Source organism: Cimex lectularius, unplaced genomic scaffold, assembly GCF_000648675.2.
Source record: "Cimex lectularius strain Harlan isolate CLEC.00 unplaced genomic scaffold, Clec_2.1 scaffold40, whole genome shotgun sequence".
Lineage (NCBI taxonomy): Eukaryota > Metazoa > Arthropoda > Insecta > Hemiptera > Cimicidae > Cimex > Cimex lectularius.
Window position 1 is genome coordinate 1,711,342 of NW_019392652.1, and position 13,847 is coordinate 1,725,188.

The 13,847-nt window shown below is 33.7% G+C and overlaps 1 protein-coding gene across 3 annotated transcripts in view; it reads right to left on the bottom strand.

Annotated features, from left to right (window-relative positions):
* Positions 1–13,847, bottom strand: part of LOC106670115 — a 76,262-nt gene that overhangs the window by 13,487 nt on the left and 48,928 nt on the right. Inside the window, exons 1-4 of one of the 3 annotated variants that reach the window (XM_014400172.2) lie at positions 8,997–9,027; positions 2,273–2,509; positions 2,096–2,206; positions 1,907–1,927 (exon numbers count right to left, since the gene is read on the bottom strand). In XM_014400172.2, the coding sequence (XP_014255658.2) occupies positions 1,907–1,927; positions 2,096–2,206; positions 2,273–2,509; positions 8,997–9,008 (381 nt within the window). In that variant the 5' untranslated portion in view covers positions 9,009–9,027. Of the gene's footprint in view, positions 1–1,906; positions 1,928–2,095; positions 2,207–2,272; positions 2,510–8,996; positions 9,028–13,847 lie in introns of those variants that run through there. The other 2 variants (XM_024230687.1, XM_024230688.1) reach the window with 2 other exon arrangements.

A 13,847-nucleotide genomic window follows, 5' to 3' on the forward strand; every position in this document is an offset into this window, starting at 1 on the left:
ATTGGACATCAAAGATATGTTTTATTTACAATTATTTATTGCACAAGGTTTTTAATACCTTCACGTCACAATTTCTACCAAAAATTGTGCATCAGTATGACTAGGTGTGTAATTTAGAAGGATACATACATTTTACAATTTTTTTAAAATATTTAAATACAGACTGACTTACTTCTTTTATATCGCAAAATTCTATAACTAAATCCTTTCAATATTTACCAAAAAATTCTTTTCAATTATAAAATTGAACTAGAGACCATTTAGGCAGGTGGTTCTCTGTTTTTCATATGGATTGAAAAATGCACCACTCTATATAAGATTTCAAATACTGTATCGCTTTGTACAATTTTTTATTTTTAAATCGCATTACCTTTTCTTAAATTTATTTATAAAAGTTTATTTTTAATGTTTACATTTATGGCTATTTGGGGTATCGTTTCTTATCAATTTATGTATGGATTTGGGTCTGTTTATTTTTTCTCAATAATTCATGAGAATGAAAATAATATGAAAAATGATCAACTAGGTGCTGTTAATGATATCTCAAAAAAAAGTTGTTATATGTTTACGTATATTGCAAAGGTTTTATTATGCTGTGTGTATTGTAAAAAATACCATTGTTGATAACATAAAAGCAAAGAAAGTATGTTTTGACAAAAAAAAAAAAAAATTTGTGCTTGATAATCAGTTTAAATCCCTGGTGTACACAGTAAAAGAATTTGTAATATTACAAATAAAAATGGGTTGTTAACATGAAAAAAGCAATTTTTATGAAGCTATGAATAAAATAAACATGCTTGGCGACATTAAAAATATTGATGACATGATATGTAACAAAAATGAAATTAGTCATACATGTGCACACAAGTCACAGTCATTAGTGATAAAAGAAGATTTCTATATTTTAATTAAAAATGTGATTACACTCAATTCCTTGTAATATAGAAGTTAACAATCAAATTATAAATATTCAGTTATCAAAAAAAAAAAAAAATTTAAATATTTTTATTATAAGTAGAACGATAATGAAGTTATAATAACAGTAGGGTTAGGCAGGTAAAACAAATTCTTTAATGGATTAATGTGTAATTATTGTGTTAATAATATTTAAACCATTTCTTGTATTCTTCAAAAGTCACTCCTATAAGATTTCACTTCCCTTGGCAGTATTATTATTTAAATTGAATATATCAAAAATATTCCTGCCAGTGAAATAATGGTTGTTCTTTGTTAATATTAGATTGGACATGATTTGATGGTGTTTGTTGTTTTAATATATTATTGTTAGGAATAAATGCCAACTAATTTCTTTTTCTTGCATAATCACAATACACCATCTATTTTGAAATATTGTCTTATAACTATAATATTTATTCAATTGTAAGAAATTCTTATTTTTATAAGAAGCAGAAAATAACAAGAGAGAAAAAGATAGGGTGAGTGTGTGAGAGAGGGGAGAATAAATAAAGCTTGGAGTGTTGCATTCATTTATTATGTTTCAAATTCCCCAACAGGAAAATCTTCAATTTTAATTTACAGTTGGACAGTTCTTAATATTTTTACATTAATAACACTCAGGGTTGACGCATATAATCTAACACTTAAGAAACTGTTACTATCTTGTAAGATGGTTTATTCAAATAAAATCTGTATTTGTATTTTTTCGATGGAAGACAAGTGGTTCCTTTAAAGATTTGCGCCATACTTAAGCTTAATGGCTTGTAGGACAGGAGTTTTACAAGTTCAAGCGGATTAACATTAAAAGCGAAACAAAGCGTTTCTCAACTATAGCAGGTTTATGCCATGTGCATTAGGTTTAGGTTGACCATTGTGTGCTTTAAAAAAAACAGGGGGGAAGTTATGACAGCCTGAAGAAATAAAACACCGACAGTTCTGCACTCCTTACCTCGTGTTGTTCTTGGTTAATCTTGGTGTCAAAGGAAAGTGTAAAAAAAAGGAGAATCAGTAAAGATTAAATCAAGAAACAAATTGTGCTACTCTAACAGTAAAACAAAACAAAAATTGTGTTACAGAATGACTGACAATGGAGGATTATAAGTGTATGATTGTTCAATAATTTATAAATTTAAATTACCTGAAGAGGTGCTCTCATATTTAGTTGTTCTGCATAATGACACAGTGTAGGCCATTTGGCATGAATCTTAATAAAATAAACTAATTTTCTATTCGAACTTGATACTATCTCCTGTGTACAAGAAAGCAATATTATGTTTAATAAAAATTTAAAAATCTTTTTAAGTTTCTTACTTACTTCTTCCATCTCCAGGCCGGCATTCCGGAGAGTCGCCATGAATCGTTCTCTGTACTGTTCATGTTTGGAATATTTTTTATCATTGAGTCCAGATTGCGAAGAGTTGTTACTGACTGTTTCATACACGATGACAAAATCAACCTTGCTTTTCCCATCTTTGAAAAGAATCTGTTTTGTTGTGCTAATAGAACTGAATTCTCTTAGGGCAAAACTGTCGGAGTCTTCATCTTCGGTTGTCTGAAAAAATTACAACAATGAAAATTAAAAAATCAAAAATAAACGAGTGCATAGGAGAGTACAAATTGTATTAAAAATATATTAAATATTTATGAGTTCATAGTGGATTAAAAATATTTTCTTTCTTGAATAATCCATATTAACTACTGTTAGTAAATTGATGTAAGAAGTAAGAAAAATCCAAGAGCACAGCTAAAAGTTGAAATCAGAACCAATTTGTTCACTTAAACATCTAATGCAGTTAGACAAGTATCTTTTTTTTTAAAGTGATGCGTCCTCATTGATCATGATTAAATATTTAATTCTCATTAAAATATTTAATCATATTAAAATGCGCTTCACAAGACGTAATTGGGTGTTGATAATGGACCCAACTACTTGGGATTGTAAATGAAAATCAATAATTTAACAAAAATATAAAACAAAGAATCATGCCAAAGGTAAACTTACAAAAAAAATTAAAAGCAAGCAAAATTGAAATTAATTTAGTAATATTAATAGAAAATATTTTAATGAGTTAGGTGAAACTGGGAATGTTTTTCCTTGTGCAAACATAAAGGGATTTCTAACACTAATTATTCCAAATTTGGATTGATAACAATTCAGAAAATGGATTGCTATCCATATTTGAAGTAGATATGTCAACAAAGCATTCTTATCTTTTAAAACAGAAATTTTTTCCAAGAGCATTTAGATCAACTTTTAAAGCAAACTCCAATTGGTTTTTATAATTGATTTCATATTATATAAATGCTATTTGTAATATGAATTTTGTCAAATAATTAATACACCCGTGAAATATAATAGAATTTTGCTTTGATTTATTTTATTTTAATTTTGTTCAATTTAAATTAAACCATAGTGGTGGTTTTATTAACAACAAAGAAAAACTGTGTAGTACAAGGAAGTCTATGGGAAAAGGCTGGAAGAAAATATGTATCAAAATATTTCTTGCAGGAAAGTTTTAGGAGTCCTGGGAAGTTTTGTACACACTTGTGAAGCATGCAATAACTTGGAGAGGCAAATACATTTTAGAACAAATAGTTCTGGTGCATCCTTCTTTAAGTGGACTTGTACAGAATGATGTATACAGTAGCCCCTCTGCGGCAAAACCAATCAAATTTTTTTATAGTCTACATCATGTTTTATAAAGATAAAACAAACAAATTAAAAAAAATAATGTGTAGTGTTTAGTGACTTGATTATTTGGAGGTCATGAGATGTGGCCTGGTGTGACGTAGGTTTTAGAAAAATATTTTCTTTGTCTCGCCAACGTTTCGATCTTTGTTGAGATCATCTTCAGGGCTCAAAGTGTTTGTTTTCTGATTAGTTGTGTCATTCTTGTGTGTCGTGTTGAGAGTACAGCACACTTTGAGCCCTGAAGATGATCTCAATAAAGATCGAAACGTAACACGATAAAGAAAATGTTTTTCTAAAACCTTCATCACACCAGACCGCATCTCACGACCTCCAAATAATAATAAAAAAATAATACAAATACGAAATAGAAAGACGGATGAGGAAAGGTATTTGGAAAAACAAAGTTTTCTCGTTTATAAAATTACACAACGCAATAAAAACGTTTAAAAACAAAATTTACTTTTTCTCGATATTTTACAAATCATGAGTGTGAAAAACGAAAGTATTCACTATTCTGTCAGCCTTATTTTAATAGGAATTTTCTCTTCTTGCAATTTGTGTGCTTAACAGCTGTTTATAGTTCACAAACTACACACTAAAAACGGAAGGAAAAGAAGACGTAAATCGAGCAAAATCGAAATTTTCTTTTTCATATTTCCCTGGTATGGTCTGAACGGCAATCTTCCTCTTTCGTACAGGGTAGTTCAGTAGTTTTATTTATCTATTAAACCTTATGTAAATAAATATTCGTGGTTTGAAGATTTTTAATATAAGCAAAAAGGATTGCTCAACCATCGACAATTGAGGAACAGCCATGGATTCTGCGGCTCCTATTTGCGCATAAATAAAAGAGACAATCCTAACTGGGAGCTATGTGGTGCTCCCGATGAATTGAGCCATAATAATTCACATTTCAAAACACAAAGGGAAATATGATTTCTAAAATATTGAAATTAATTCTATAAGTTTTAATTGAAAACAGTTGCAACAGAGTAGAGATACGGGAATTTACAAGGAAATCTTAAAGTTCAAGCACCTATCAGGAATTTCAATATGAACTTAAATTTTGCTCCATTATATTTAGTGGTTTATTGGCCAAATTACTTCTTTCAATTAATTAATCTTTTTATGTAAGGTTTTGGTCGAAATGAAAAAGTCAGTGTCACGAGCCGAAGGTGGGTTCGTATCCCGCTCGTGACACTGATTTTTTCATTTCGACCAAAACCTTACGTAACAAGATTAATTAAATTTTGATGTTAAACGTTTTCATTGCGCTAATTGCTAAAGCAAAAAAAGGGTCACGAGATAATAATCTACCCTTCTTTTTATCAGTCTTGTACTAATGTAGTGTGCTGGATGACGCAAAATGACAAAAAAACAGTGACTAGACTGGACTATGATGCTTTACACTATGGTCAAATTATTTGCCAATATCTCTTGTCAATTGGTTTCAAATAATAAACATATGCGATTTGTTGTTTGTTTTGTTAAAATGTTTTTGTTGAAAGATTGTAGATATCTTTCTCTATTGTTATGCATTCTACCTGTTTTAGCAGAATACTCTTTGGACATCAAAAATAAAGAAGCAACTAAAGCCCGAAGAGGGGATTATAAGTATATAGCGTCGGTTCAGACCTTACTGAAAGAAATTATTTGCGGAGGAGTTATTATCAGCTCTAATGCGGTGCTCACAACTTGCCGATGTACCAAAGACCCATTTAAAAAGATACGAGATATCAGTAATATGAAAGTTGTATCCGGCAGTGTGCGTCTCTTTCCTTTTGAGCACGGTTACCAAGTGAGAATGATTTCCAATATATTGACCCATTCGAGTTGTAACTTGGATGTAGGCCTTTACTTGCATGACTTCGCCGTCTTGATTACTAAGAGAGATTTCATCTTTAACTCGTGGGTCAACGAGTTTCCCTCCGAATTACGTTGGTTCACTTCGAAAAAGAAACAGGATGAAAATTTTCGCAGGCATCAGCAATTTGCAAACATGGTTAATAATCAGGACTACTGCTCGGTTGTGGGATTTTTCGAAGGCAATTCCTCAGAAAAAAGTGTCTATAAGAGCTTATCGATGGTATCGGTTCAAGTGCGACTAAAGACACACGACATCTGTGAAAAAGAGTTGAAAAGCTGTTGTAGTATCACAAGAGTTTACTCCCCTTTTAATGCCAACGGCAAGATATGCTCAAATTATTATTATCATTCGTATTGTGCAGGGAATGAAGGATCTCCGTTGATTTGCGCTGGTAACGTTTGGGCCATTCTATCCAAGCCGTTGTTCTGCCAAGACACCAAATATCCAGTCATGTACCAAGACTTACTATATGGCTTTAACTTTTGGAAAACGTATCTACCGAAATCCAAAGCCTCCGGATACGAACAAAGCCTATTATGGATTGTTCTGGCCTGGGTCAGTGTCCTACGAGCCGTATAAAATAAAAAAATATTCCTAAATCGTGTCTCATACTTAAGAAAGCAAAATATATCAATTTTTACACACATTTCATTGTTTTTTTTTCGAAACTTAGTTTTAAATAATTAAGGTTTTTTTTGTTTAGTTGAGATAAAAAAGTCAGTGTAACGAGCGGGATTCGAACCCACGACCTTCGGCTTGATATGCCACTACTCTACTTCAGTTCACGATAGCTCAAGCGGTAGAGTAGCGGCGTATCAAGCCGAAAGTCGTGGGTTCGAATCCCGATCGAGACACTGACTTTTTTATCTCAACTAAAAAAAACCTTAATTAATTGAATGATATTAATTGGTCAAGCAGACCACGAAAACTAGCTAACTTAGTTTTAAACATCAAATTTCTACACGCTCTCTGTAAGGAGCCAAGAAACACCATTCACTATAAAGGACACATTGAGTAAAACATGCCAGACACATACGCGTGCTTTGGCCTAAAAGTAAGTGTCTGTGTGTCAACCTCACATGGCCTATTCTAAGTCTTCTAAGTCGGGTATGATACTCTTCTAGTCAGATCATCCGAAGGCTACCTATCAAGTGAGTTCTTGATACGTAAATGCTTCTCTGCCGATCCAGCTCACCGTCGCTTCCATTTCCTTTTAGTCTTTGATTTCTATTTTTATTGTATTTTTAGCGTCACAAGGCTGGATAGCGGTGGTTAGGTCCGGAGGGTGGAATGCATTATCCGTCTCGTCTACTTTTTCGTTACCCTACAGACATCATTTATTAGTTTTGCATTTATATTTTAAATTTTAAGAATAGTTTGGAGGTATTAAGGAACCAAAACAAGTCATCCAAATACCATGATCGATCATTGAAAAGGCATATTTTTGTGTTGATCTTGTAACTAAGTGGCCGAAAAAATAGATGTACAAAATGTGCCTCATCGACATCAGCTCATCGTAATGAATACATCATATCGGTCGGTGATCATATCTCAGTCATTAAATGCTTCTGTATATGACGTGTGTGCCCTATTCTAAGTCTTGTGTAGCTCACCGATGAGCTTCACGTTTTTAACTGTGTCTTTGATTCCTCTCTGTTGTTGTTTGTGAATTCCCATTTATTTTTCCGGTTCATTCATACAGCTGTTACAAAGGTGGAAAAATAATTAAACCGAACATCCCCAAGCCGTTACCCTTAGTTATGTTTGCTGCTTGATCTGCTTATGTAAAAGTGTGGGACGTACTTGAATAGGAAAAATACAATAACATTTGTAGGATGGGTTTTAAAGTTTTACCATTATCAATACTTATACAGGCAACAAAGACCGGATGCGAAATGTCGTTCACGATAATTATTATCCTATTGTCAAAACCTATTATCTTTTTATTATATTTTTTTCTATTCTCTGTGAAATCTCTTAGGCTGTATTCCCTGATTGAAATATAGTTTGTTCCATAATAACAACTAGCGGCGTCGGTGGCCGCACCGTTTTAGGCGATGATGAGGTATTCACCGTAAGGTAAAGGGGCCCGGGTTCGAATCCTGCGGCCCTGAATTCGAAAACCCGACATACTAACAAATGTCTATTTTCAAAAAACACCGGCACTCCGGGGGTTGATATGGCAAAAAAGTAATAAAGAAAAATTGTCTAAAGAATGAATCATCTACTGAACCTTTTCAGTCTTAATGATAGCCGTTTCGCTTGCATAAACCTATAAAATTTACACATTAGAAGATTATCCGAGGGTTCATATAACTACCTAGTTGAAATACCATCGCAAAAAAAAAAAGATTAAAAGGATCGATTATTATTTTCGGGAAAAACAATCAATAAAAAAGAAAACTTGTGAGTATGACTAGACAGATTAGCGTAATGTCGAATTATTTCAAATTTTGTCATCTTGTTTTTTTTTTATTTTTTACGAGGTTTCCAACAGCAGAGGTCATACCAACCCTAGGGGGTGCCGTTTTTGACAAAACAAAAACAACCTATTTGTAAGTATGTCAGGTTCGAATGTAGGGCCGCTGGATTCGAACTCGACATACTTACAAATGAGCTTTTTTTCACCTTACAGTGATGAGCGCCGCGTCAACGCCAAATCGTTCGACCACCGACGCCCCCATTTAGACTATTGTTGTATAGGTCATATAGACAAAGTTTTCTATAATCTATATGTACAATCCTCGTCATATTCAAGACTCCTGTCAGCCTTGAAAGCGTATGCTGAATACCATGTTTCCAAAAAAGGCAGATGTCTTGTTTGCCCTAGAAACGTGATAAAAGAGCCGAATATTTTTGTTTGTTAACTTAACAAAAACAAACTTTAACGTTTCGAAAATCTGAGCTGTTGTATGAGTACAGCAAATAACAAGACCATTAAAAAATAGTGTACATTTTGCAATATTGTAACCACATTGGCCGTTAATTTCTCTAAAAGCATCGATCCTTCTTAAGAAGACAAATCTTACCTGGATTTTAGCGATTTTTGCATAGATCGATTCATTAAGGCATCCTTTCTGCTCTGCGTTTATAATTTTTGCTGTTTTGAATCTCACGAATGATTTATAACGTACCAAAATCCCAGATATGACGATTTTAAAGCTTTCACGCTTGCAGGAAAAAAAACGAATGGAAAAGATCGAGGATTGGCAAAGCCGGTGTGATATAAATGACAATAGTTCTGACCGAGGTGGATAACCAAGCCAAAATTAAAAATATCACGGTTTCACTGATGTACAAATCGAATTAATTTTTAATATGACGTACGACCTACCAGTTTTTCGAATCGTTACTCAAAAGAAGTTTCGGATTGGTGATAATTTTAATGGACTTTAGTTAAAGTTAATCAGTTTAATTTTTGATTAAGTGACTTACAACAACCTCTACGTATTGCACACGAAATTAATAATTGTTACTCACATTTTCAGACATGGGTACGACCGGGTTGGCCGCTGGCGCTCAACTAATTCCCACTCCCGGTTTCAAGATTATGAGGGGCCAGTACAGGGAAACAACGCCAAAACATGATCGCTCGGTTTATATTTTTGGATTATGTATACATACTTAGCACTCCCGGCCGTGAAGTTCTCGTCCAAAAAATACATAGAGAGAAGTGAGGGTGTTGGTCATTTGTCAGTTAAATTCAACTTTCCCTTTTCATTATTTAAAATAGGAAATACACTTGCAACAATGCATTAAAGTAGTAATAAATAGTAAAAAAATGTCGTCATAAATGAAAGCAGCAAGATCTTTGTTAATGTATCACTGTTTCAATTAGAATTACTAAGCCAGAGACACAAGACTTGCAAAGTAATTTATTTTGAAAAATCCACATAGATACGATCAAAATCTTTGCACAAATAAAAAAAGAAGCTTTTTTAACTTCTCAAATCCTTGAAACATATTTCTTGATAAAGATTTCTTATGATAAATCTATTTCTTTGCTTGAATGCATGGAAATAAAATCGGTGACTATAAGTTATTTGTCCCATAAATTTGGGATGGGAAATATCAAAAAGTGTGTGTACCATATTGTCTAATTTTCTTATCTCAGATGAGTACCGCTTGAGTTTCTTGATATTGAAAGTATTTATTAGCGCGTGTGAATAGTTGAGTATTGAGTACTTCAGCGACCCTCACTTAAACGGGGTTTAGTGTCTTGAGAGAATGGCATGTGAATTGTAAAGAATGTATTTGAGGATGAGTGATAGTGTGAGTGTGGCTGAAAAGACCCTCTTTCGAGGATTCTAAGGATGGATAAAATCAATCTCAATCAAGTCAACACTGTTAAGACTGTTAACATCACCTGAGTAAGAATTCTCTTGGATTGACGGTTGGTTTTTTTTTGAGGGATGGTTATGGGCCTTTTCCGTCCGAAGAATAGTGACAAAAGAACAAACATTAAGATATTACGAATAATTAATATTAACAAATAGGTTAGGTCGTCATTGGGCAACTTCCTTTTACACACAATTTTATTTTGTTTGACTTTATTTTCAAAAAATCTGTATGTATATGTGCACATGCATGCTTATACATATGTATGATTTATATACAGGGTGGTCCCAATCGATTCAGCCACACTTCCAGATCTTATAGGAAATTGAACGCTGAGTAAAAAAGATCCTATGAACCTAGCAAACCCTTCAGTTCCGAGCTACAGGCAAAAAACCATGAAAAACCACGTTTTTGACTTTATTCGTGAAATTGTTAGTAAACCGTTAGCCTGACCGTAAAACAGCTTTATCGAAAATTCATAACTTGAACACCGTAACAAAACATTCTCAGTTACAAACCTCATTTGTTGGTGATCAAATTCTACGTCACATTAGACCAACCCCAGTCCGATTCATGAAACATTCGAATTTTGGCTAATTTACTGCTTTTCACCCAAATCGAATGTTACTGTTTTCTGATGGGTACCCTCTACTGAATGAAATAATGTACGAAAAATCTGAACGGCTTATTTAACAGTTTTAGAAAGTGTACGCAAAATCGATAAAAATGTCAGAAATGGTAAATTTTGTGTACCCCTGCACCTCCTAACTTCGAAAAATCGCAAAAAATGAAATTTTCGGCCGATCAGGCTGGTTTTAATCTCATTCGTCGCAGAAATTAATCCTCTACAGATGTTGTTTCGAGCTGTTTTACGATCAGGCTAACGGTTTACTAACAATTTCACGATTAAGGTAAAAAAACTTGGTTTTTCATGGTTTTTTTCCTGTAGCTCGGATCTGAACGGTTTGCGGACACAGGTTCATAGGACCTTTTTTACTCAGAGTTTAATTTCCTATAAGATATGGAAGTGTGGCTGAATCGATTGGGGCCACCTTGTATATACAGGGTGAATTGCTACTCGTGCTACAAACTTCTCCAGTAGATTCTTCACCCTAAAATGAACAAAAAAGTTCATATTGTCCATGGTCCGATTCTCAACCATTTCAGAGTAATTTCGCTTTTTATCGATTTTGAAAGATATCACGTCCTGGCGTCGGAAAATCGTGATATCTTTTAATCTAAACATTTCTCTGAAAATCTAATAGCACCGTTGAAATTCCCGTTAATTTTTCAATAAGAAGATGACGGTGGCAAAATGTTTGGGCTAATTTTTTGTGTTTTATTTCAGCCAGAACTACAAAAAGAGTGGAAAATTGTGTAAATCGGAAAGTGTATAAAGTAATCCAGAGTTTCTAATTTTAGTCTCAGAAGGCAGCAAATTTGAGGAAAACTACCTGATTTAATAACGCTTCCAACGCACTCGTCATTTTCTTATTTAGTGGTTGTGAGACCAAGATGTTGATGACAAAAAGAGAAAAAATGGTGGTTCAAGGATTGCTAATGTTTGAGAGTGACTTGCTACTCGTGCTACAAACTTCACCAGTAGATTCTTGACCCTAAAATGAACAAAAAAGTTCATATTGACCATGGTCCGATTCTCAACCATTTCAGAGTAATTTCGCTTTTTATCGATTTTGAAAGATATCACGTCCTGGCGTCGGAAAATCGTGATATCTTTTAATCTAAACATTTCTCTTAAAATCTATAAGCACCGTTGAAATCCCCGTTAATTTTTCAATAAGAAGATGAAGGTGGCAAAACGTTTGGGTCTTTCTTCCTTGACCTTCTAGCTGTTTGTAAACTTCTTAAGCATTACATACTAAATGGGCATTAAATTAAATTAAAAAATTTCAATGGAATTATGATTTTGATTCTCTCTAAAAATTAACGGGGATTTCAACGGTGCTTATAGATTTTAAGAGAAATGTTTAGATTAAAAGATATCACGATTTTCCGACGCCAGGACGTGATATCTTTCAAAATCGATAAAAAGCGAAATTACTCTGAAATGGTTGAGAATCGGACCATGGACAATATGAACTTTTTTGTTCATTTTAGGGTGAAGAATCTACTGGAGAAGTTTGTAGCACGAGTAGCAATTCACCCTGTATATTATGTTGATTAACGTTAATAAAAAAATCATATATATGTTTGATATTTGTTGCATTTCATTTTGTACAGATAAAATTTTTTTTAAATTTGATACTAGACCATCTGTTAACGACGAAACCGTTATTTTCCATGTTAATCCTCTCCATGTTGCTTATTGTCCGTTCTCTTTGGCCCATTATTTTCCAGCTTCCATTTTCGTCTACGATTCTTCTAAATGCAAACTGCTTCGTCTACGATTTATAACGTACTTGCTATTGACCAAATTCAAGAAAATTAAAAGATTGGTGGACCTTTTCCCGGCAGAAAAATAGTGGAAAATGAAAGTTATTACAGTTTAATAAAGTTATTAAGTTCAATTATTAAAAGGAGTTTAATTTGAAATTAAGACATAAAAAAGGAACTGGGGTTGTGCCATGCTTCAGCACATTTGAAAGAAAAAACAGTAATAAATTTAATCAATAATATAACAAAAAGAAAGCTCACTGGTGTTAAAAATGATTAATGATGCGAAAGTAGACAAATGGAGCCTTGACAAAGACAAAGTGGTGTATCCAAATTGATAGTCCAGTCCTCTAATTTCTTGGGACCAAAACGTGTCCTTCCGATCTCAGGAATACCTAAAGAGAGACTGCCCGCGGTTCCATCAATCTCCGAGGTGTACGACGACTCAATTGATCAGCGAGATCACCATTATTAGTGCTCTGGTGTTATAGTTTTTACTGTTTGTTTGGCCTCCGACTAGTCCTGATTTTCTAAAAGTGTTGTCTTCGCTTTTCTGTTTAACTGTTTCCGAAATGGATCCCTTTCTGTAATGTCTGTTTTTTTGCTGCTTCCAATTTGGCTCCTATCAAAATACAGTCCGCTTTCCAAAGAATTGCCTCCTTTTATAGTTTCCTATCTCTTTTCTCCCTTTCCCTTGAAAACGCAATTATCGTCTAAGAGTCGTGAATCTGGAAAGCTAAGGTACGCCGGTTCGGTCGGAGGTAAGCCAAGCACGATTAAATTTTAATTTTCTCCCTTAGTCTAGGAATACTCGTGAAACTGTCTCTTTCCTCGACAATCTATCTGTACTTATCTGCCAGGTCCCTTGTTTTTTGTGATTCTTACGTCTATTACTTTGGCTCATATTCTTTTGTACTCCACCTGTATCTAGAAAATATGTCTGTTTTCTACAGTTTCAAAATAAAAAGAGAAACTTAGAAAAGCCGACAAAATGGACAATAGCCTAGTAGCAGTGCCCGTTCCGGCGGACCGGCCGAATAACGAGAAAATTTGAATTTCATCGCGGGCATACCAAAAGTGAGCCTTCATTTTATGCCATTTTATTTTAGCATATTTTCTCTCTCCGTAATTACCGTGATTATTCGGGTTCCGCAGTTTCCGACACCATATGGTTCTTGCTTTTTCATACTTTCTGTGTTAGACTCTTGACTGTTCTCGGCTCACATAGTCACGCGGTCGTGGGTTCGATTCCCACCGTTGCCACTGGAATTTCTTACCATTTCCCCATCCTACAAAAATTCTGCTTATTAATTTATTATAATTAATTGGCATGGCTAATGGTAAGGAAATGTTTGGGATTGATCTCCCTTGGCGTGATGGCCCCATCCTTTGCCGTTTTTTAATTTATGTATATTTGTTGTATGATGGGTACTACTGAAAAAAAAGGAAATCAAATTTTGCTTAGTATAATGGTACTAGAAGGCGGAAGCTTAGATAAACCAAGACTTTAGATAAAAAGTATAAGTAATTGAAATAATTAAATAGGTCAATTATGACCGCTAAACATGTAAGGATTATTAAAATATATATATAATATTA